The following is a 21,360-nucleotide window of genomic DNA, read 5'->3' on the forward strand; positions in this document are numbered from 1 at the left end:
TGGACGATGAACTGGGCGTTCCACCTACCGGCATTAGTCGGTGGACGTTAAAGATCCCATGGTGACCTTCGCGAAGAGTAAGCAATCCATTGTCGGCACCATGGACAAGTTGCAAATTCCTACCCTAACCAGCAGAGGGCGTCACATCCACGCCCTCAGTCAATGATGCTACCCCGCAGCCTTGTGCTGCATCAGAGCAAATAAGTGGGTTTGATTCCAGGATAATCAAATGTTTTACTCTCATGATGACCCATAAATTGATAAGGCAGATGTTCTTGGCATTGGCTATACCGTTTTGAGTTTGAGAATGATGTAAAAACAAACGCAAAACTTTAGAAAGGTTGGGCAGCGGAAGGAACGATAGAAACGAGTCGGAGTTAATGTATTTATAATATTAATAAGCCACTTGTGCTTTGCTTTCATTATTGACGATTTAACCTGAGCGGTCCCTCATGTTGAGGAAGAAGTTTTGTTTTTCTTGTAATCTCAGTCTAACCCAACTCTAACTGTCCCTGCAGGTTGCAAACTTCGTACAATCGCTTCCTGGATGTGAAACACTCGCGAGCACGTTTCGGAATGAGGTGAGCATTACGCATTCGCAGCAGCTTAAAGGGGCTTGATTGGACAGCCATCAATAAACAGACGATTTTAGTGGAGGGATTCCAGTGGAGGAAAGGCGACGATTTTAGTGGAGGAATTTTAGTGGACAAAATCTGACGATTTTAGTGGAGGAAAGCTGACGATTTTAGTGGGGGAATTTTACTGGAGGAAACCTGATGATTTTAGTGGGGGAAGTTTAGTGGAGGAAACCTGACGATTTTAGTGGGGAAATTTTAATGGAGGAAACCTCACAATTTTAGTGGCGGAATTTTACTGGAGGAAACCTCACAATTTTAGTGGAGGAAACCTGAGGATTTTAGTGGGGAAAATCCAACGATTGTAGTAGAGGAAAGCCGACGATTTTAGGGGAGGAAACCTGACGATTTTAGTGGGGAAAATCCAACAACTGCAGTGGAGGAAAGCCGACGATTTTAGTGGAGGAATTTTAGTCGAGAAAACCTGATGATTTTAGTGGGGGAATTTTACTGGAGGAAACCTGATGATTTTAGTGGAGGAAACCTGACGATTTTAGTGGGGAAATTTTAATGGAGGAAACCTGATGATTTTAGTGGGAGAATTTTACTGGAGGAAACCTCACAATTTTAGTGGGGGAATTTTACTGGAGGAAACCTCACAATTTTAGTGGAGGAAACCTGACGATTTTAGTGGGGAAATTTTAAGGGAGGAAACCTGATGATTTTAGTGGGAGAATTTTACTGGAGGAAACCTCACAATTTTAGTGGGGGAATTTTACTGGAGGAAACCTCACAATTTTAGGGGAGGAAACCTGACGATTTTAGTGGGGAAAATCCAACAATTGCAGTGGAGGAAAGCCGACGATTTTAGGGGAGGAAAGCCGAGGATTTTAGTGGAGGAAACCCGACGATTTTAGTGGAGGAATTTTAGTCGAGAAAACCTGATGATTTTAGTGGGTGAATTTTACTGGAGGAAACCTGATGATTTTAGTGGGGGAATTTTAGTGGAGGAAACCTGACGATTTTAGTGGGGAAATTTTAATGGAGGAATCCTGATGATTTTAGTGGGAGAATTTTACTGGAGGAAACCTCACAATTTTAGTGGGGGAATTTTACTGGAGGAAACCTCACAATTTTAGGGGAGGAAACCTGACGATTTTAGTGGGGAAAATCCAACGATTGCAGTGGAGAAAGCCGACGATTTTAGGGGAGGAAAGCCGAGGATTTTAGTGGAGGAAACCTGACGATTTTAGTGGAGGAATTTTAGTTGAGAAAACCTGATGATTTTAGTGGGGGAATTTTACTGGAGGAAACCTGATTATTGTAGTGGGAGAATTTTACTGGAGGAAACCTGATGATTTTATTGGGGGAATTTTAGTGGAGGAAACCTGACGATTTTAGTGGGGAAATTTTAATGGAGGAAACCTGATGATTTTAGTGGGAGAATTTTACTGGAGGAAACCTCACAATTTTAGTGGGGGAATTTTACTGGAGGAAACCTCACAATTTTAGAGGGGGAATTTTAGTGGAGGAAACACGACGATTTTAGTGGAGGAATTTTCGTGGAGGAACCCTGACGATTTTAATGGAGGAATCCTCACGATTTTAGTGGAGGACATTTAGTGGAGGAACCCTGACGATTTTAATGGAGGAAACCTCACGATTTTAGTGGATGAAATTTAGTGGATGAACCCTGACGATTTTAATGGAGGAAACCTCACGATTTTAGTGGAGGAATTTTAATGGAGGAAACCTCACAATTTTAATGGATGAATTTTAGTGGAAGAACCCTGACGATTTTAATGGAGGAAACCTCACGATTTTAGTGGAGGAATTTTAGTGGAGGAAACCTGACGATTTATTGGAGGAAACCTCACGATTTTAGTGGGGAAATTTTAATGGAGGAAACCTGATGATTTTAGTGGGGGAATTTTACTGGAGGAAACCTCACAATTTTAGTGGGGGAATTTTACTGGAGGAAACACGACGATTTTAGTGGAGGAAACCTGACGATTATAGTGGAGGAAACTCACGATTTTAGTGGATGAATTTTAGTGGAGGAGCCCTGACAATTTTAATGGAGGAAACCTCACGATTGTAGTGGAGGAATTTTAATGGAGAAAACCTCACAATTTTAGTGGAGGAATTTTAATGGAGAAAACCTCACAATTTTAATGGAGGAGTTTTAGTGGAGGAACCCTGACGATTTTAATGGAGGAAACCTCACGATTTTAGTGGTGGAATTTTAGTGGAGGAAGCCTGACGATTTTAATGGAGGAAACCTCACGATTTTAGTGGTGGAATTTTACTGGAGGAACCCTGACGATTTTAATGGAGGAAACCTCACGATTTTAGTGGAGAAACCCTGACGATTTTAATGGAGGAAACCTCACGATTTTAGTGGTGGAATTTTAGTGGAGAAACCCTGACGATTTTAATGGAGGAAACCTCACAATTTTAGTGGTGGAATTTTAGTGGAAGAAACCTCACGATTTTAGTGGAGAAATTTTAGTGGAAGAAACCTCACGATTTTAGTGGAGGCATTTTAGTGGAAGAAACCTCACGATTTTAGTGGAGAAATTTTAGTGGAAGAAACCTCATGATTTTAGTGGAGGAATTTAAGTGGAAGAAACCTCACGATTTTAGTGGAGGAATTTTAGTGCAAGAAACCTCACGATTTTAGTGGAGGAATTTTAGTGGAAGAAACCTCACGATTTAAGTGGAGGAATTTTAGTGGAAGAAACCTCACGATTTTAGTGGAGGAATTTTAGTGGAAGAAACCTCAAGATTTTAGTGGAGGAATTTTAGTGGAAGAAACCTCACGATTTTAGTGGAGAAATTTTAGAGGAAGAAACCTCACAATTTTAGTGGAGGAATTTTAGTGGAAGAAACCTCACGATTTTAGTGGAGGAATTTTAGTGGAAGAAACCTCATGATTTTAGTGGAAGAAACCTCACGATTTTAGTGGAGGAATTTTAGTGGAAGAAACGCCACGATTTTAGTGGAGGAATTTTAGTGGAAGAAACCTCATGATTTTAGTGGAGGAATTTTAGTGGAAGAAACCTCATGATTTTAGTGGAGGAATTTTAGTGGAAGAAACCTCACGATTTTAGTGGAGGAATTTTAGTGGAAGAAACCTCACGATTTTAGTGGAGGAATTTTAGTGGAAGAAACCTCACGATTTTAGTGGAGGAATTTTAGTGGAAGAAACCTCACGATTTTAGTGGAGGAATTTTAGTGGAAGAAACCTCACGATTTTAGTGGAGGAATTTTAGTGGAAGAAACCTCACGATTTTAGTGGAGGAATTTTAGTGGAAGAAACCTCACGATTTTAGTGGAGGAATTTTAGTGGAAGAAACCTCACGATTTTAGTGGAGGAATTTTAGTGGAAGAAATCTCACGATTTTAGTGGAGGAATTTTAGTGGAAGAAACCTCACGATTTTATTTTAGTGGAGGAATTTTAGTGGAAGAAACCTCACGATTTTAGTGGAGGAAACCTCACGATTTTAGTGGAGGATTTTAGTCGAGAAAACCTGATGATTTTAGTGGGGGAATTTTACTGGAGGAAACCTGATGATTTTAGTGGGGGAATTTTAGTGGAGGAAACCTGACGATTTTAGTGGGGAAATTTTAATGGAGGAAACCTGATGATTTTAGTGGGAGAATTTTACTGGAGGAAACCACAATTTTAGTGGGGGAATTTTACTGGAGGAAACCTCACAATTTTAGGGGAGGAAACCTGACGATTTTCGTGGGGAAAATCCAACGATTGCAGTGGAGAAAGCCGATGATTTTAGGGGAGGAAAGCCGAGGATTTTAGTGGAGGAAACCTGACGATTTTAGTGGAGGAATTTTAGTAGAAGAAACCTCACGATTTTAGTGGAGGAATTTTAGTGGAAGAAACCTCACGATTTTAGTGGTGTAATTTCAGTGGAAGAAACCTCACGATTTTATTGGAGGAATTTTAGTGGAAGAAACCTCACGATTTTAGTGGAGGAATTTTAGTGGAAGAAACCTCACGATTTTAGTGGAGGAATTTTAGTCGAGAAAACCTGATGATTTTAGTGGGGGAATTTTACTGGAGGAAACCTGATGATTTTAGTAGGGGAATTTTAGTGGAGGAAACCTCACAATTTTAGTGGGGGAATTTTAATGGAGGAAACCTGATGATTTTAGTGGGAGAATTTTACTGGAGGAAACCACAATTTTAGTGGGGGAATTTTACTGGAGGAAACCTCACAATTTTAGGGGAGGAAACCTGACGATTTTAGTGTGGAAAATCCAACGATTGCAGTGGAGAAAGCCGACGATTTTAGGGGAGGAAAGCCGAGGATTTTAGTGGAAGAAAGCTGACGATTTTAGGGGAGGAAAGCCGAGGATTTTAGTGGAGGAATTTTAGTCGAGAAAACCTGATGATTTTAGTGGGGGAATTTTACTGGAGGAAACCTGATTATTGTAGTGGGAGAATTTTACTGGAGGAAACCTGATGATTTTAGTGGGGGAATTTTAGTGGAGGAAACCTGACGATTTTAGTGGGGAAATTTTAATGGAGGAAACCTGATGATTTTAGTGGGAGAATTTTACTGGAGGAAACCTCACAATTTTAGTGGGGGAATTTTACTGGAGGAAACCTCACAATTTTAGTGGGGGAATTTTAGTGGAGGAAACACGACGATTTTAGTGGAGGAATTTTAGTGGAGAAAACCCGATGACTTTAGTGGAGGAAACCTGACGATTATAGTGGAGGAAACCTCACGATTTTAGTGGATGAATTTTAGTGGAGGGACCCTCACGATTTTAATGGAGGAAACCTCACGATTTTAGTGGAGGACATTTAGTGGAGGAACCCTGACGATTTTAATGGAGGAAACCTCACGATTTTAGTGGATGAAATTTAGTGGAAGAACCCTGACGATTTACTGGAGGAAACCTCACGATTTTAGTGGAGGAAACCTCACGATTTTAGTGGAGGAATTTTAGTGGAGGAAACACGACGATTTTAGAGGGGAAATTTTAATGGAGGAAACCTGATGATTTTAGTGGGGGAATTTTACTGGAGGAAACCTCGCAATTTTAGTGGGGGAATTTTACTGGAGGAAACACGACGATTTTAGTGGAGGAAACCTGACGATTATAGTGGAGGAAACCTCACGATTTTAGTGGATGAATTTTAGTGGAGGAACCCTGACGATTTTAATGGAGGAAACCTCACGATTGTAGTGGAGGAAACCTCACGATTGTAGTGGAGGAAACCTCACGATTTTAGTGGAGGAATTTTAATGGAGAAAGCCTCACAATTTTAGTGGAGGAATTTTAATGGAGAAAACTTCACAATTTTAATGGAGGAGTTTTAGTGCAGGAACCCTGACGATTTTAATGGAGGAAACCTCACGATTTTAGTGGTGGAATTTTAGTGGAGGAACCCTGACGATTTTAATGGAGGAAACCTCACGATTGTAGTGGAGAAACCCTGACGATTTTAATGGAGGAAACCTCACGATTTTAGTGGTGGAATTTTAGTGGAGAAACCCTGACGATTTTAATGGAGGAAACCTCACGATTTTAGTGGTGGAATTTTAGTGGAGGAACCCTGACGATTTTAATGGAGGAAACCTCACGATTTTAGTGGTGGAATTTTACTGGAGAAACCCTGACGATTTTAATGGAGGAAACCTCACGATTTTAGTGGTGGAATTTTAGTGGAAGAAACCTCACGATTTTAGTGGAGAAATTTTAGTGGAAGAAACCTCACGATTTTAGTGGAGGAATTTTAGTGGAAGAAACCTCACGATTTTAGTGGAGGAATTTTAGTGGAAGAAACCTCACGATTTTAGTGGAGAAATTTTACTGGAAGAAACCTCACGATTTTAGTGGAGGCATTTTAGTGGAAGAAACGTCACGATTTTAGTGGAGGCATTTTAGTGGAAGAAACCTCACGATTTTAGTGGAGAAATTTTAGTGGAAGAAACCTCACAATTTTAGTGGAAGAAACCTCACGATTTTAGTGGAGGAATTTTAGTGGAAGAAACCTCACGATTTTAGTGGAGGAATTTTAGTGGAAGAAACCTCACGATTTTAGTGGAGGAATTTTAGTGGAAGAAACCTCACGATTTTAGTGGAGAAATTTTAGTGGAAGAAACCTCACGATTTTAGTGGAAGAAACCTCACGATTTTAGTGGAGTAATTTTAGTGGAAGAAACCTCACGATTTTAGTGCAGGAATTTTAGTGGAAGAAACCTCATGATTTTAGTGGAGGAATTTTAGTGGAAGAAACCTCACGATTTTAGTGGAGGAATTTTAGTGGAAGAAACCTCACGATTTTAGTGGAGGAATTTTAGTGGAAGAAACCTCACGATTTTAGTGGAGGAATTTTAGTGGAAGAAACCTCACGATTTTAGTGGAGGAATTTTAGTGGAAGAAACCTCGCGATTTTAGTGGAGGAAACCTCACGATTTTAGTGGAGGAATTTTAGTGGAAGAAACCTCGCGATTTTAGTGGAGGAACCCTGACGATTTTAGTGGAGGAATTTGGTGTAAGGATTGTAACTAAAAGGCACAATCTTTCTTTTTGGGCTCTTCCTCATCTACCCAGCGCATCGATGGTGCGGCTTTGCTGCTGGTGACCCAAACTGACCTGGTTTCGCTTCTCGGTCTCAAGCTGGGGCCTGCTCTCAAGATACACAATTCCATCGTGCTCATCCAGCATGCTCCAACCAACCAGGACAGAGATGGTGGCACAGAGGAAGAGGATGATGATGATGAAGAAGAGGATGAAAAAAATACCAGCACATCTGTGATCAGTTAACTGGAGGTTAGAAGAAGCCTCTCTTTTTTTGGCACTTCGTTAGAAAAATGTTAACTTGATAATCCAAGATGCTCCAGGCTTGGGAAAAATCATTGGTCTTGGATATCTCGTGCTGATTGTCAGTGAATGCATGTTGGACCAGGATTCGAATAGTTATTTCGTATACAGCACAAGGCCGCAGGGTAGCATAATTGGCTTTGTGCTGCTGATGCGATGTCCTCCAAGTTGGGCAGGAATTTTTTCATGTTGCCGGCGATGGCTCACCTACTCTTCGGGAGGACACCGTGTGATCTTTATCGTCCACCAACTGACGTCAGCAGACGGGATACCTGGTTTAACGTCCATCCGAGGGACGTCACATACATCGACGAATCACCCTGTCTGTAGCTGGGCCGAGATTCGTCCACTAGCCAATGCTAGCTCGGCCAGATGCTCAGCTGAACATCCACCTGCTCAAACAACTTGCAGCTGATTGTATGGAAAAGGATGCTTTTTATCCCTTAATATTTATTACCACACAAGTGCAAAGTGCAAAAGCACTTTTTAATTAAGCAATTGGTTCACTCTGCGTCTGTCTGTCTGTCTGTCTGTCAAGTTTCATTTGAATGTTCGATTTTGAGTCAGTGCCCGTCAAACAAGACAAAAAATCATTCTAAACAGGAAGCGTAGTCTTGGGGATGTCATAAAGGACACAAACAATAGGCACGAATACCTAATGTGACCTGTTAAATTAGGTGGTGTAAAAGGTGGTGCATCAAAGGAGGTAAACTTCCCAAAAAAAATTCCCTTCAGCCTTTAAAATCTTTATTTAATTTTCATTTAATTATATACTCAAACACGACAGAACACAAATGTTAGAACAAAAATAGATGCAGTAGAACACTAAAATATTACGCCATTTTGCGCCATCTCGACCAATCAAATTTGCCGCTTCTTTTTCAGAATTCGCAAGCAAGAGTTTTTAAAAGACCCTTCTAATCCCTTTTCTCACGACGACGTTGGCCAAGGTGTTCTATGAAATCTCTAATTTATTTTGAGAAGCTGTTTTATGGGTTTGGGGTACAGGATTATGTAACAAACCAATTTTGCAACAACCTACAACTATTTTGTTTGATGTTTGACAGATGTTTGACAGTCTTTTTTTTTTTTTAGCTGTCATTTAAAATATATATATATAGAAAAGAATTCTCTGAAAGAAAACAAATGCCTTTTGAGGAAGACAGATGTACAACACCCAGGTTGCTCTTACAGGTGAATAAAATGGTGCCAAATGCAAAACGCCTTGTGGAGCATTGTTAGCCATATACAGTCACGTGAAAAAGTAAGTACACCCCATGTAAAGTTTTGATTTTTTCAACATATTTCAACATACAGCTATTTGATCTTCATTTCAACAAAATTGATAGATAAAGGTGATATAATATAACAAATATCATGAAACATTTACATTTTGTAGTCCATTGTATAATTTAAATAAACATAAATGCAAATTTTGCATGTGGAAAAAGTAAGTACACCCTTGGCTCTAATAGGTGGTATTTCCCCCTTTCGCAGAAACAACCTCAAGTAGGCATTTCTTATAACTGTCTACCTGTCTCTGACATCGACTGGGAGAAATTTTTGCCCACTCCTCCATGCAGAATTCTTTCAGCTGTGCGATGTTTGAGGGGTTTCTTGCATACACGGCTCGTTTCAAATCCCCCCACAACATCTCGATGGGATTTAGATCCGGGCTTTGACTTGGCCATTCCAGAACCTTCCATTTCTTTCTTTTCAGCCATTCCTTGGTGGATTTACTGGTATGTTTAGGGTCATTGTCAAGTTGCAAGGTCCACCTTCGGTTGAGCTTCAACTTTCCGACACGTGACCTCACATTATCCTCAAGCATCCTCTGGTACAATGAAGAATTCATAGTGGATTCTATGATGGTGTGCTTCCCAGGCCCTGATGCAGCAAAGCTGCCCCAAACCATAATATTTCCACCACCATGCTTTACAGTTGGTATCAGGTTCTTGTGGACAAATGCTGTCTTTGGTTTTCGCCAAACATGTCTTCTGGTACTGTGGCCAAATAGCTCTACCTTTGACTCATCTGTCCAGAGCACATTGTTCCAGAAGTGCTGGTCTTTGCCTAGGTGTTCATTGGCAAACTTTAGTCTTGCCCTGATGTTCTTTCTGGACAGCAAAGGTTTCCTCTTGGCACACCTCCTGTGTAGATCAAGTTTGTGCAGCCTCTTTCTAATGGTAGACTCGTGCACTTTAACATCAACAGTGGCAAGAGCTACCTGTAGGTCCCGTGATGACATTCTGGGGTTCTTAGAGACTTCTTTCAGCATCTTGCGGTCTGCTCTTGGGCTGAACTTGCTGGGGCGGCCTGGCCTGAACAAGTTGGCAGTTGTTTGGAATCTTCTCCACTTGTAGATGATCTTCCGGACAGTCGAATGATTGATTTCAAATTGTTTGGAGATCTTTTTAAATCCCTTCCCAGACTCGTAGGCATCTATAACCTTCTTTCTGAAGGCCTCAGAGAGCTCTTTTTATCTAGGCATGGTGACGCCGCACACTTCAACAACAAAGAGCAAACCAAACTAAATGTCTGAGGTTTAAATAAGACAGGTTCCTCCAAGATCCTCTCTAACGATGTTCTAATCATTTGCACCTGAGCTGGTGCACCTGATTCTAATTTTAGGTATTTGAAGTAGTGACAAATGTCGGGGTGTACTTAGTTTTTCCACATGCGAAATTTGCATTTATGTTTATTTAAATTATACAATGGACTACAAAATGTAAATGTTTCATGATATTTGTTATAATATGTCACCTTTATCTATCAATGTTGTTGAAATGAAGATCAAATAGCTGTATGTTGAAATATGTTGAAAAAGTCAAAACTTTACATGGGGTGTACTTACTTTTTCACGTGACTAAGTACTTATATAGATTGTTAATGTACCTGGAAAAAGTTTCTGCTCTGACTATGTTGTATTTTCGGGATGACAAAAACAGCCTGATCGTATTCCGTTCAGAAACATTTTCCATCTCCTATTCTCCTTCCTTTCATGCGTTCTAGTCTTCACTGGTGTCCACCATATTATAGACCTTCGCTTTGGAATGCCGAGAGGTTTTCCTTCTTTAGGAGGCACAATCCTGCACAAGTCGCCACTCCGACGCAGGATACTCGAATGGCTCATTCTTCCCAGGAAGCTGGTACTCATTCCTCGCGAGGATGACAGGCTGAGTCAACCTACCTGTTGTTGATCAACGGCGTGACAAAGGCTCAAAGTCAGGACCGTAAGATCTTAAGCCAGCCACCTTAACCGTTTAGCCAACACCTGGCGCGCAGTTGGTTATCCCTGCACGGACAGCAGGATCTCCCAGGAATCCTTCTTTGTTAACTTGAGATCCGATTTCAATGAAACCACTCTCAGGAAGTAAACATAACCACTTATCCTTCTCCCTACAAAGATCTTTTATCCACCACGTTGATTCCAAATCTCCACGAATCCAAATCATACTCATTTACGTTTCTGTAGAATTGGCTGAGGTTCCAAATTGGGAGGAGTGCTCGAGATACGAGGAACCAGAGAGCACGCAGAGACAAGGGGACACCAGAAATGGATTCCTGGCCTGGCGATGCCCAATACCTACCCGAGACAATTCATTCAAAAGAAAGAAGAGGGGAGGGTGAGAATTTTTTTCATTTTCATCTTCCTCTTAATGTGTTGTTCAGTTGTATATTATTTGCAATTCAGCATTTAAAAAGGCTGTGATGAATATTCATTCATTCACTCTCCCTATACACGTCCTAATTTTATTTTTCCCCATTTCTTTCATTTAATGTCTTTTTCAACACCAAACAACAACCTTTTTTTTCTTTCTTTTTTCCCAATTACGCAAAGATTGGTGTTCCCGTCAGCGAAGGGACGGGTCTTATATGCTAATAGAGATGAAGTGACAGGAAAAAAACAACACTTACCGTGCAATCAGCCTGGATATTTGAGGTTCCACCAAGCGAGAGAGTTCCTGGGAGAATGCACATACATCCCAGAGTTGTTGGGGAGGGCTGAGAACGCAGAGGGAGCTAAACCAGAGGAGGGGGGGGGGGGCACAGACCAACCGAGGATGTGAGGTAAACTGGACAGGTTTAATGGCCTTGCATTTTTATCTCACCTCAAACAAAAATTGTTCAGGTGAGCTGGTGAGGTATTAGTATTGTGCGGTGTCCGTTAGTCAGCGAGTGTTGGTCAGTATGTAAACACTCGGAACTTCTTTGAAACTTGACAACCTTCATCACCCTGATGTGTCAAAGTTTAAATAAAATAAAAATCGGCGCCTGAGGGGGTCTACCGGGGGTCAAAGTGGGTCCAGGTTAACCACCCAAAATAGGTATTTACTTTCTTCGTTACATATTTTGTGGGTCATCCACGCCCATCAGCGGTTCCCTGGTTCCACCAGGTGAGCCTAGGGGTATTGTTTTATTTATTATAGGCTTGCCGCTACCTCTGCCTAGCCCATGCCAGTCAAGGCTTCACTTGCTCTCCCAGAAATCCATACTTTGTTACCCTCCACAAGTCAAAACATTACCCTTGCCTGTGCAACTATCTCCATGAGCTATGAAGCAGGCCAACACGTCTCCTGCCCATCACCACCTCATGGTTTCTCGTTTTACCTCCGAGTGTTACGACACCTGCCAAGACCCTTTTCACATCCTCCTGAAATTGTGCTGTGACATCCATGTTCTTGTCCTACAGTATTCCCTTTGTATCTGTTTCTCATTTTCTTCATTCTGCTCTTCCCCGAACCTCAATACATGTTAAACCGTAATACCTGACATCAATCCTGACATTGACAAATCTGACAATTCAATCCTGACAAATCTCACATTCTCACTATGTCTCTACGAAAAGACCGACTGGACAACCCTCCCATCCACTTTCCACTTTCTGAATAATCCTCTCCAAGAAGTTCTGTCGCTCAAGCTTTTGGGTCTCACTATCTGCCATGATCTTTCCTGGGAAAACCACATTTCCAAGCTGGCCTCCAAAGCCAGTCGCCGACTGGGCATCCTCCGTCGTGCGAAGTCCTTCCTCGGCACACCTGAGCTCCTCACCACATACAAGGCTTTCATCCGCAGCTCAATGGAATACTGCTCTCCCCTCTGGGCTGGTGCTCCTGCCTCTCACCTAGCTCGTCTTCACGCTGTTGAAACCAAAGCGTTCAGAATCATTGGAATCTCCCGTGATGAAGCTAACTCCAAGGGCCTTTCACTCACTCACCGCAGGCAGGTTGGTGGTCTTTCCGTCTTCTACCGACTCCTCTCCGGCCTTGCTCCCCCAGCTCTCTCTGTGCTCTGTCCCCCCAATATTCCTACAGGTCGCACCAGATCTGCCTGCCACCCTCTTATGGTTAAACTGCCAAAATCAAGACTCTCTGCTCACCTTCACTCCTTCATTCCTCTTTTCTCCCACCTCTGGAACAAACTCCCTCACTCTCTTCAATCCCACTCCTCCCTCCAGGTCTTCAAAACATCTGTTCACCACCATCTCTTATCTTCCCCCATCCAAAACCTTGATCTTTTCTACCCCTGTTAATTCACCCCAGATCCACTTTTTTGAAATACCGACTTCTTTCTTTCCTGGAAGTTCTAGCAGTGACCATGTGTTTTGTACCTTTCCAAACCCCCCCTACCCTCCACCCTTCCCGTGCCTCCTCCCCCCAAGCCCTCCCACTCCCACAGATCTTCCGATGTGCCTGTTATCTGCTGTTGTACTTGTGTGCTTCCCTCTCTCTCCCCATCTTGTCTCCCGCTCCCTTTATTGTATGTTTTGTGTGTCCGTTTTTTTTTTTGTGCGATTTATGTTCGCTCTTTCACGAGCCTCGATCTTGTATACAAAAAAACAACAACAAAAAAACGTTTGATCAAGACTCCATGATATTGCCTAATCTCTGTTCAGGTAATAATTGTGATTGCCTCATGAATGGAGCATCCAAGTTCAAACCAGACGTACAATGTGTTAATTTCCTCATGTTTATTCTCTCCGTTAATCAATTGATACGTGTAATAGCTTTTTTTCATCAGTTTCAACATAATAATGCAAGGCACCACATATATCTGACGAAATTGTCAAAATGTTCAGGAAAAGTTCTCCACAGCAAAATCGAAGTTAAAAAAAAAAAAAAAAATTCACAAACTTATTTGTATAAAAAGAATTGTTCGCCTACAATAACAAACATCACTCCTTGCCTCCCTCACCCTCTGCATCAGTAACTTCCGTCATGACGCTCTCCCATAATTGGGATAACCCTGCGGAAATAAGGGCAGCGCCCAGAGCTTCGGCCGTGCCGTTGTTACCCTCCCTACGATGCCACGTGCTCAGCGCCAGGCTGGCACGCCCGGCCGGAGTGCTGGCACCCTCCTCGGCGGTGCTCGCTTCTGCCGGAGTGAGCGCTAGGGCGTCGGCTAATTTGTGCCAGGTTGGTCCGATGCGGGAAGAGAGCAGAGAGAAGAGGCTGGGCGACAGGGGTTGCGATGCAGGAGAGCCTACGGGAAAAGGAAAAGAAAAGGATGAACAAGAAAAGCAAATAAGCAACACAGGAAGTAAAATGCACCACTGTGGGGTCGACTCCGAAAAGCAACACGAGGTAAACAAACCCGTACGACATGGGACAGGATGTCACTAAAGCATCACAATAAAGGAGAGGGGGAGAAAGGTTGATCCTCGACAGGTAAGAGCAAATGGATCATTTCATGCCAACTCGATGAATGGTCCACAGGTGACCATCTCAGATATTGACGCAAAACATTCCCCTCCGCACTCCTCACCCCTAAAAATAGTTTATTTTACCTCAACAAGTAAAATGACTACAAACAATTTCATCCCTCAATTCCAGGTAGTTTGGAGGGTACAGCACCTGCACACACGGAGTTCCACCGAGATTGTTTTTTTGTGTATAAATCATTTTTATGAGCCATGGGACAAAATCAAGTCGATAAAAGAAATGCAAAAGTGTTATCATCATCAGAAACGTTATGGCCTCCAAGGTAGAGTGGCATTGGTTTTTGTATTGCGACAAGTCGTGGAGAACATCCACGCACCTGACTGAATAGGAAGGATGGAAAAAGGGCCATTTGCAAGAAAATGTGGATAATCTTTTTGAGAGCCAATCGGATGTAGGAAAGTTATATTGACAAATGTTGTGTTTGTGTCCTTCCCCCTCTCTCCCCATCATGTCTACCGCTCCCCATGTTATGTTTTATGTGTCGGTTTGTCTTTCTGTGTGATTAATGTTAGCTCTTTCACGAGCCTCGACCTTGTAATTAAAAAAAAGAAAGAAAAAAAGGATAATGTTGTTGTGTTTTTATTTATTTATTAATTTTTTTAGCCTGGTGTTGTATTAGCGGTTAGCGTGCCGGCTTGGGATCCTAGGATCCTGGGTTCGAATCCCGGTCGATCGCTGAATTAACCCCAGGGGGGTTGACAGCCTGTCATCCTTCCGAGGTCGGCAAATTGAGTACCAGCTTGCTGGGATGAATGATCCCGGTGTGTACCCCGATTTAGAATAGGTACACCGTATCCCTGCGCATCGTAAGAGGGCGACTAAGGGTTGGTGTCAAGAAGGGCATCCGGCCATAAAAACATCGCCTCAAACAGGGAACCATGATTGTCATGGGGCCCGCCAGGCTAACCCCCACTCTAGTGGGGAAAAATGGCCTTAAAACGATCATTCATTCATTTCAATGTTTGTTTTTTGTTTGTTTAACGCAAATAACGCTTGTGTTGGCATGGTGATACTGTTTGGTCGATAGTCTCTCCGGCTTTCATTCACATCACATTTTTTATGTTCATTCTGGGGTTGACCAAGACATGACGCGGATCTACGCGAACGAGAACTTGTAACCTTCTTCAGGTTTAAAGCTGAAGCAAAAAATAATCTGAGAGTGCAGCACGGCAATGATGGGCCAAATGGCCTTATTTCCTTGTTTGAGGTCGTACAGGATCGTCAGAAGACAACTTGCACTGTGTAGGCCCATGGCGATTGGAGACCCTTTGTATATTAATATCAATTCTGCATACGGAATACAAATAAATTGCAATTGGTTTAAAATCCTGACAAAAGAGCGCCGTTATTTCTGATTTCAACATTAATTTAATTAAGCATTGCAGGTTTTTATGCCTCCATTGACGAAGTCGCCGGAGGCATTAATGTTTTCAGGTTGTCCGTCCGTCCGTCCGTCCGTCCATCCGTGATTGGTTTTAGTTACCGTGATAACTTGAGAAGGGCTGAAGGGATCTTAGTCAAACTTGGTGCAGGTATGTATAATGAGGTAAAAATGAACCGATTAGATTTTGGGGTCAAGAGGTCAAGGGCCAAAGGTCATGTTAGGTAAAAATCCTGTTACCGTGACAACTTGTGAACCAGTGAAGAGATTCTGACCAAATTTGGTACAATTATGTAGCATGATGTAGAGATTAACTGATTAGATTCTGGGGTCAAGAGGTCAAAGGTCAAAGTCTGTAATATGTCTTTAGCTTGAGAATGGCTGAAGTGATCCAAGTCAAACTTCGTACAGATATGTATAATGACGACTAACTGATTAGATTTTGAGACGAACTGATTATAATGACTGATTAGATTTTGGGGTCCCAAGGTCAAAGGTCATAGGTCATGCCAGGTAAAAATGTGATAACCTGTAAACGGCTGAAGTGATCCAATTCAAACTTGGTACAGGTATGCATAAGGATGTAAAGATGAACTGATTAGATTTTGGGGTCAATAGGCCAAAGATCAGAGGTCATGTCAGGTAAAAATGTGATAACTTGAGAACAGCTGAATGGATTTAAATCAAACTTGGTACAAGTATTATAATGATGTAATAATGTGGGTGGAGGCATATCGGTCGACGTCATGACGTCAGAGTGTCGTTCTAGTTTTAATTGCGACATCGACCGAACACACGTTACAATTATGTGGTGCAGCAAATCCTGGGGCAATTTGCCCAGGGATATGCAAATAATGTGGTACAGCCAAGGGTTAGCAATTGCAAAATAAAAAAAGCATGCCACTTTGTGGGGGACAATCAGTGTGTGAACGTATATAATATAATATATTGTGGAAATGATCTTTAAGGGCTAAATAATGTATAGTATAGTGCCAGTAGTCAGGCCGCCGAGGGTGGAACCTCGAAGTGGGTATATACAATTTGGGGGGGAGGGGATTATTGATGTACGAGATGTGTAGAACAATATAAAAGATGATGCCAGACTGGCACTATTGTGCATTTTAAAATATCTTTGCAAATCCAAGATGGCCACCACCAGATTGTACAAATCTACCTATTCTCATGTCTTTGCAAGTAAATATGATAGAAACATGAATGAAATGTCTTTTTATATGTTTTCCGACATAAGGAATCCAATGCTGCCATTATTTACTAAAAAAAAAAAAAAGTTATAAAGAAGTTAAGATGGTGGCAATTGATATGCTGAAAATTGTCGGAGATTATTGATTTTGCCATTTTCCATCATTTTTGCTAAAATGAGAATGGCAAAATGATGAATCAAGTCAAGTATATTTCAATGATGGGCGATTTTATTGATTAAATTATTGCAACACTTTGGCTTTATTCATTATTAGAGATAAATTGGAAATTAAATAATCTAGACTTAATTATTGTGATAATAATTATAGACGTGTATTTTTCAAACATTTTTTCCAAGAATTTTTTTTTTTTTTATACTTTATTTGGCTATTTTACACATATTTTGATACACCGTCCCACTTTAGTCCTCTTGTGGTATAATCATGTCCCCCCATGTACTTTGCGATGGACAGACGGAATCGCAGAACTTCATCATATGTTGTGACATAGACAAACTTGAGGCACTTTGATTATTTACTTTGACCCCAAGCGATGATGAAGCTCAACGACGAGGCCAAGTGTGACACTATTTGCACTTTTTGTCACATGATTGTACGACCTGTGCCAAGCTCAGTGACTGTTTGCTGATGTCACAATTTGAAATCAACTTTGACAAAAAAGTCAACAAGGTTCACTCCTCGCTTCGTGAAATTGCTAAATGTATTTCCGTTTTGGCACAGATTTAGCTTATCTTGGTATTTTTTTTTTTTGCTGGTTTGTCCATAAGCACATCTTCATGAGACTCATCCACCTTTACAAGATGAACTTTTTCAGTTAAATACTTGCACAACCATCAATGTGCATTTCGCCAATGGAGTCTTCAAATTTTCTGTTAAGTTTTGCCACGAGTTCACGTCTTGATAATTCCACATGTGTTTGAGTACACATTGTGGATTTCAACGGACGTCCACATACGACTTGGGTTATCAATCAGGTCGGAAACAACATGCGGAAATGATTCATCCTGGGTATCGGCTGCAGTGGCTGTACTTGTCTTGGCAGTTTGGATGTTTCATTTGATTATGAATTCTGGGTAACGGTGCTGGTGATACCTGACATCCGCAGCATGTAGATCTGACTGTGCGGCAGAAACTCTTATTCTCACCTCATGCTAATCGATCAACGCCTTCAGTACACAATACACACGTCTAGTATTGATTCTTTGAAGGTTTTCTGTCCATGTTGATCTGTTGTCCAACACTTTTCCAGAGCGATGGATTCTTTGGGTTCTCCCTGAAGTCAAATGTCCCACTCAAGTCCAATTTCCACCTTGTAATGCGGATTCGCTGTGAGACCGACAGGGTTGATCACTGATGAAACGTTTTTTTCAGTGATCTTCCTCCATGTTGACTGGACGTGTATGTTGATACACATGACCTGTGACGTTTTATTGTTAATTTCTCATCCTGCTGTGGTCGTAATTCAATGTGTAGAGAATCGCCTCTCTTTTTACTTACGCCAATGATTGTCTGAATCAGTTTGCTTAAGACCATTGTATCCGATTCCTGATCACCTTTGTTGCTTGTTTAGAAGTAACATCGAGGTGCTCACACCTCACCGTCTTCATCCAACGCCGAATGTAAAATAATAAACACATTAATTGTACCGACACCATAATGTAATAAGACCAAAAATAAAAAGGTAGTAGTTTCTCACATGGCTACATCTTAAATTCTTTGTATTTTTTTTGTAAATAATTTTGTTTTGCATTCCATGTCTGAAAACATAAAATGAATTTAATTCATGTTTTTATCATAACTACTTGCAAGGGATATGAGAATAAGTAGATTTGCACAATTTGGTGGTGGCCATCTTGGATTTTCAAAAATATTTTAAAATGTTCAATTGTGTCAGTGTGGCACCCTCTTGTATCGTTCTAGACATCCCATAGACCAATAATCCGCAAAATAAAGTTTGTACATACCTACTTGCAAGGTTCTACCCAAATATGCCATTTGGCGACCAGACTACAATTACTGTGCGCTTGCGAAGCAAAAAGCGGAGTTAAGCGATCGGTTGCGTACAGACATACGTACATATGTCATAGGTACGTGCGTGTCTGCATTCTTAAAATTCATTTTCTCAGCAACCACGAGTTGGTCGGATTGACGCAAAATTTTCACCATAGGAAGCGCCTTCTCCTGTAGATTGTTTTAGTGTTTTTGTGATAATTACGACGTCATAGGTCACGTGGTACGGGCACCATCCTGGAAAAACCGAAAACCTTTGCACCTGTATATCTCCGAAACCCCTCAATCTTACTAGAATTCACCAAATGTCTGTCCATCCGTCTGTTCCCAGGTACCGCAAAAACGGCTGAACCGATCGCAACGAAATTTTGGGTGGGTAACCCTGGGACCCCCTGGAGTAAAATATGCTGTATTGTTTTTCCAATTTTTTCCCAATTTTTCCAATTTTCCAGTTTTTCCAAACATGATGGAATAATATTTACCGATATGAACAGTGATGCGGCTTTTATTGAAATTCTACAAATACTGTTTAGATTTGGATGATTTGCGTGTGATATGATTTAACGGATGTTTATATGAATCGTTTAAAATAAAATAAAAGCCTTCAATTTCTGATATTTTGCCTTTTCATTTGGGCCTCCCAATTGAAGCCCCGCCCATAGGGCGGGTACCGTTGCTAGTGGAGATAATTTAAACTTCGCTCATTATCAAGTACTGCCCATGGGGAATAAGATATATTTATGATGTCATCGGTGCCTTCCTTCATTGTGAGGCAATTGCAGGAGAAGTACATGGAGAAGAGGAAGCAGTTGTTTCTTGGGTTTGTTGATCTGGAGAAAGCATTCGATCGGGTTCCACGCAAAGTATTGACATGGGCATTGAGGAAGTTAGGAGTGGAGGAATGGTTGATCAGAGTAGTGATGGCAATGTACAAAAGAGCGCGCACAGCTGTAAGGACGAAGGACGGGAACAGTGGTGAGTTTGAGGTGAAGGTGGGAGTGCATCAGGGGTCGGTACTAAGTCCACTACTATTTGTAGCTGTGATGGAGGTGCTGGCTCAGAACGTAAAGGAGGGTTTACCGTGGGAGTTGTTGTATGCAGATGATCTGGTGTTGATTGCGGAAAGTATGGATGGACTGAAGGAAAAGATGAACACGTGGAAGGAATGTATGGAGACAAAAGGTCTGAAGGTGAATATCGGAAAGACGAAGGTGATGGCAAGTGGTAAAGCATGTGGTGAGGTGGAAAGAACTGGGAAGTGGCCCTGTGCTGTGTGTAGGAAGGGTGTCGGAGTGAACTCCATTCAGTGTACAATGTGCACTGAATGGGTTCATCAAAAATGTAGTGGTCTGAGAGGGTCATTAACCAGTGTGGCAGCTACATTCAAATGTAAGGTGTGCACAGAGGGAGCTGCAGATGGAGGAAATGTTGAGTTGGATCTTGGAGACGGCGTGAAGCTGGAAGGTGTGAAAACATTTTGCTACCTCGGAGACATGCTGAATGGAGAAGGTGGATCAGACTCGGCAACGGTTGCTCGAGTGAGATGTGCATGGAAGAAGTTTCGGGAATTGAGTGGCGTGCTGATGATGAGGGGAGTGTCGTTGAAGCTGAAGGGAAAGGTGTATGCTGCATGTGTGAGAGGTGTTATGATTTATGGGAGCGAGACATGGGTAATGAACGTAGAGCAGCAACGAAGGTTGGAAAGGGTGGAAATGCGAATGGTTCGACGGATGTGCGGAGTATCGTTGAGAGAGAGGAAGACAAATGATGAATTGCAAAAGATGATGGGAATAGAGCCTGTGATTGATGCTGTGAAGAGGAACAGGTTGAGATGGTTTGGTCATGTGTTGAGGAAGGATGAAAGTGACTGGTTGAGAAGAGTGATGGGAATGAATGTACAAGGAAGTAGAAGACGGGGAAGACCGAGAAAGACTTGGCTAAAGATGGTGGAAGAAGAAATGCGGGCAAGGGGGTTAACAAGGAGAGATGCAGAAAATAGGGCAAAATGGAGAAGATCGTCATGGGGACCGCAAGGCTAACCCCCGCTCTAGCAGGGAAAATGGCCTTTAAAATGCATGTTGTTGTTGTTGTTGGTGCCTTCCTTATGACATCATAATTTGCCAAGTACAACACTTGATCCGATCAGTATGAAAATTCTTAAGCCACCCCGGGCTAATTTGGTCAACAGAATTAAATTGATGACAGTCATCGGTCACGTACTTCGGCAGCCTTGGTGGATTGAACATTTGAAAAAAAAAAAAAAAAAAAAACCTTTGTAAAAAATCTTCTCCAGAACGGCTAACCAGATCGCTGCAAAACGTCATGCTCATGCTATACTAGCTTTGGGGATTCCATGGTGTTCATGAATAAATCATAGGTCACATGGTCTGGAAGCCATGTTGGATCAAAGGGGAAAAAAATAAAGAATTCTTTCTCTGAAACAGCCGAACATATCGGAGCGAAACATTCCAAATATCAACTAACGTCATTGCTGCATGTCGTGTGAAAATGATGATATCGGTCACATGGTTTGGCACATATCTTGGGTAGAAAAATGAACCTTATCCGATCAACACAAAACCTCACACAT

At 41.7% G+C, this 21,360-nt stretch overlaps 1 protein-coding gene and 1 long non-coding RNA gene across 6 annotated transcripts in view; one reads left to right on the top strand and one right to left on the bottom strand.

The window, feature by feature from the left end:
- The first annotated feature begins 516 nt into the window (after positions 1-516).
- Positions 517-8,658, top strand: LOC144892050 (uncharacterized). Its single transcript, XR_013623365.1, has 2 exons — positions 517-581; positions 7,168-8,658. It is a non-coding gene; the product is annotated as an uncharacterized LOC144892050 (long non-coding RNA).
- Positions 8,659-13,393: 4,735 nt separating this feature from the next.
- Positions 13,394-21,360, bottom strand: part of THOC1 (THO complex subunit 1) — a 44,146-nt gene continuing 36,179 nt past the window's right edge. For all 5 annotated transcript variants that reach the window (XM_078778475.1, XM_078778474.1, XM_068116662.2 and 2 more), the window contains one exon: positions 13,394-13,920. In XM_078778475.1, the coding sequence (XP_078634601.1) occupies positions 13,840-13,920 (81 nt within the window). In that variant the 3' untranslated portion in view covers positions 13,394-13,839. The remainder of the gene's footprint in view (positions 13,921-21,360) is intronic.

Source organism: Myxine glutinosa, chromosome 5 (genome assembly GCF_964187855.1).
Source record: "Myxine glutinosa chromosome 5, kmMyxGlut1.1, whole genome shotgun sequence".
In the NCBI taxonomy this organism is placed as follows: Eukaryota; Metazoa; Chordata; class Myxini; order Myxiniformes; family Myxinidae; genus Myxine; species Myxine glutinosa.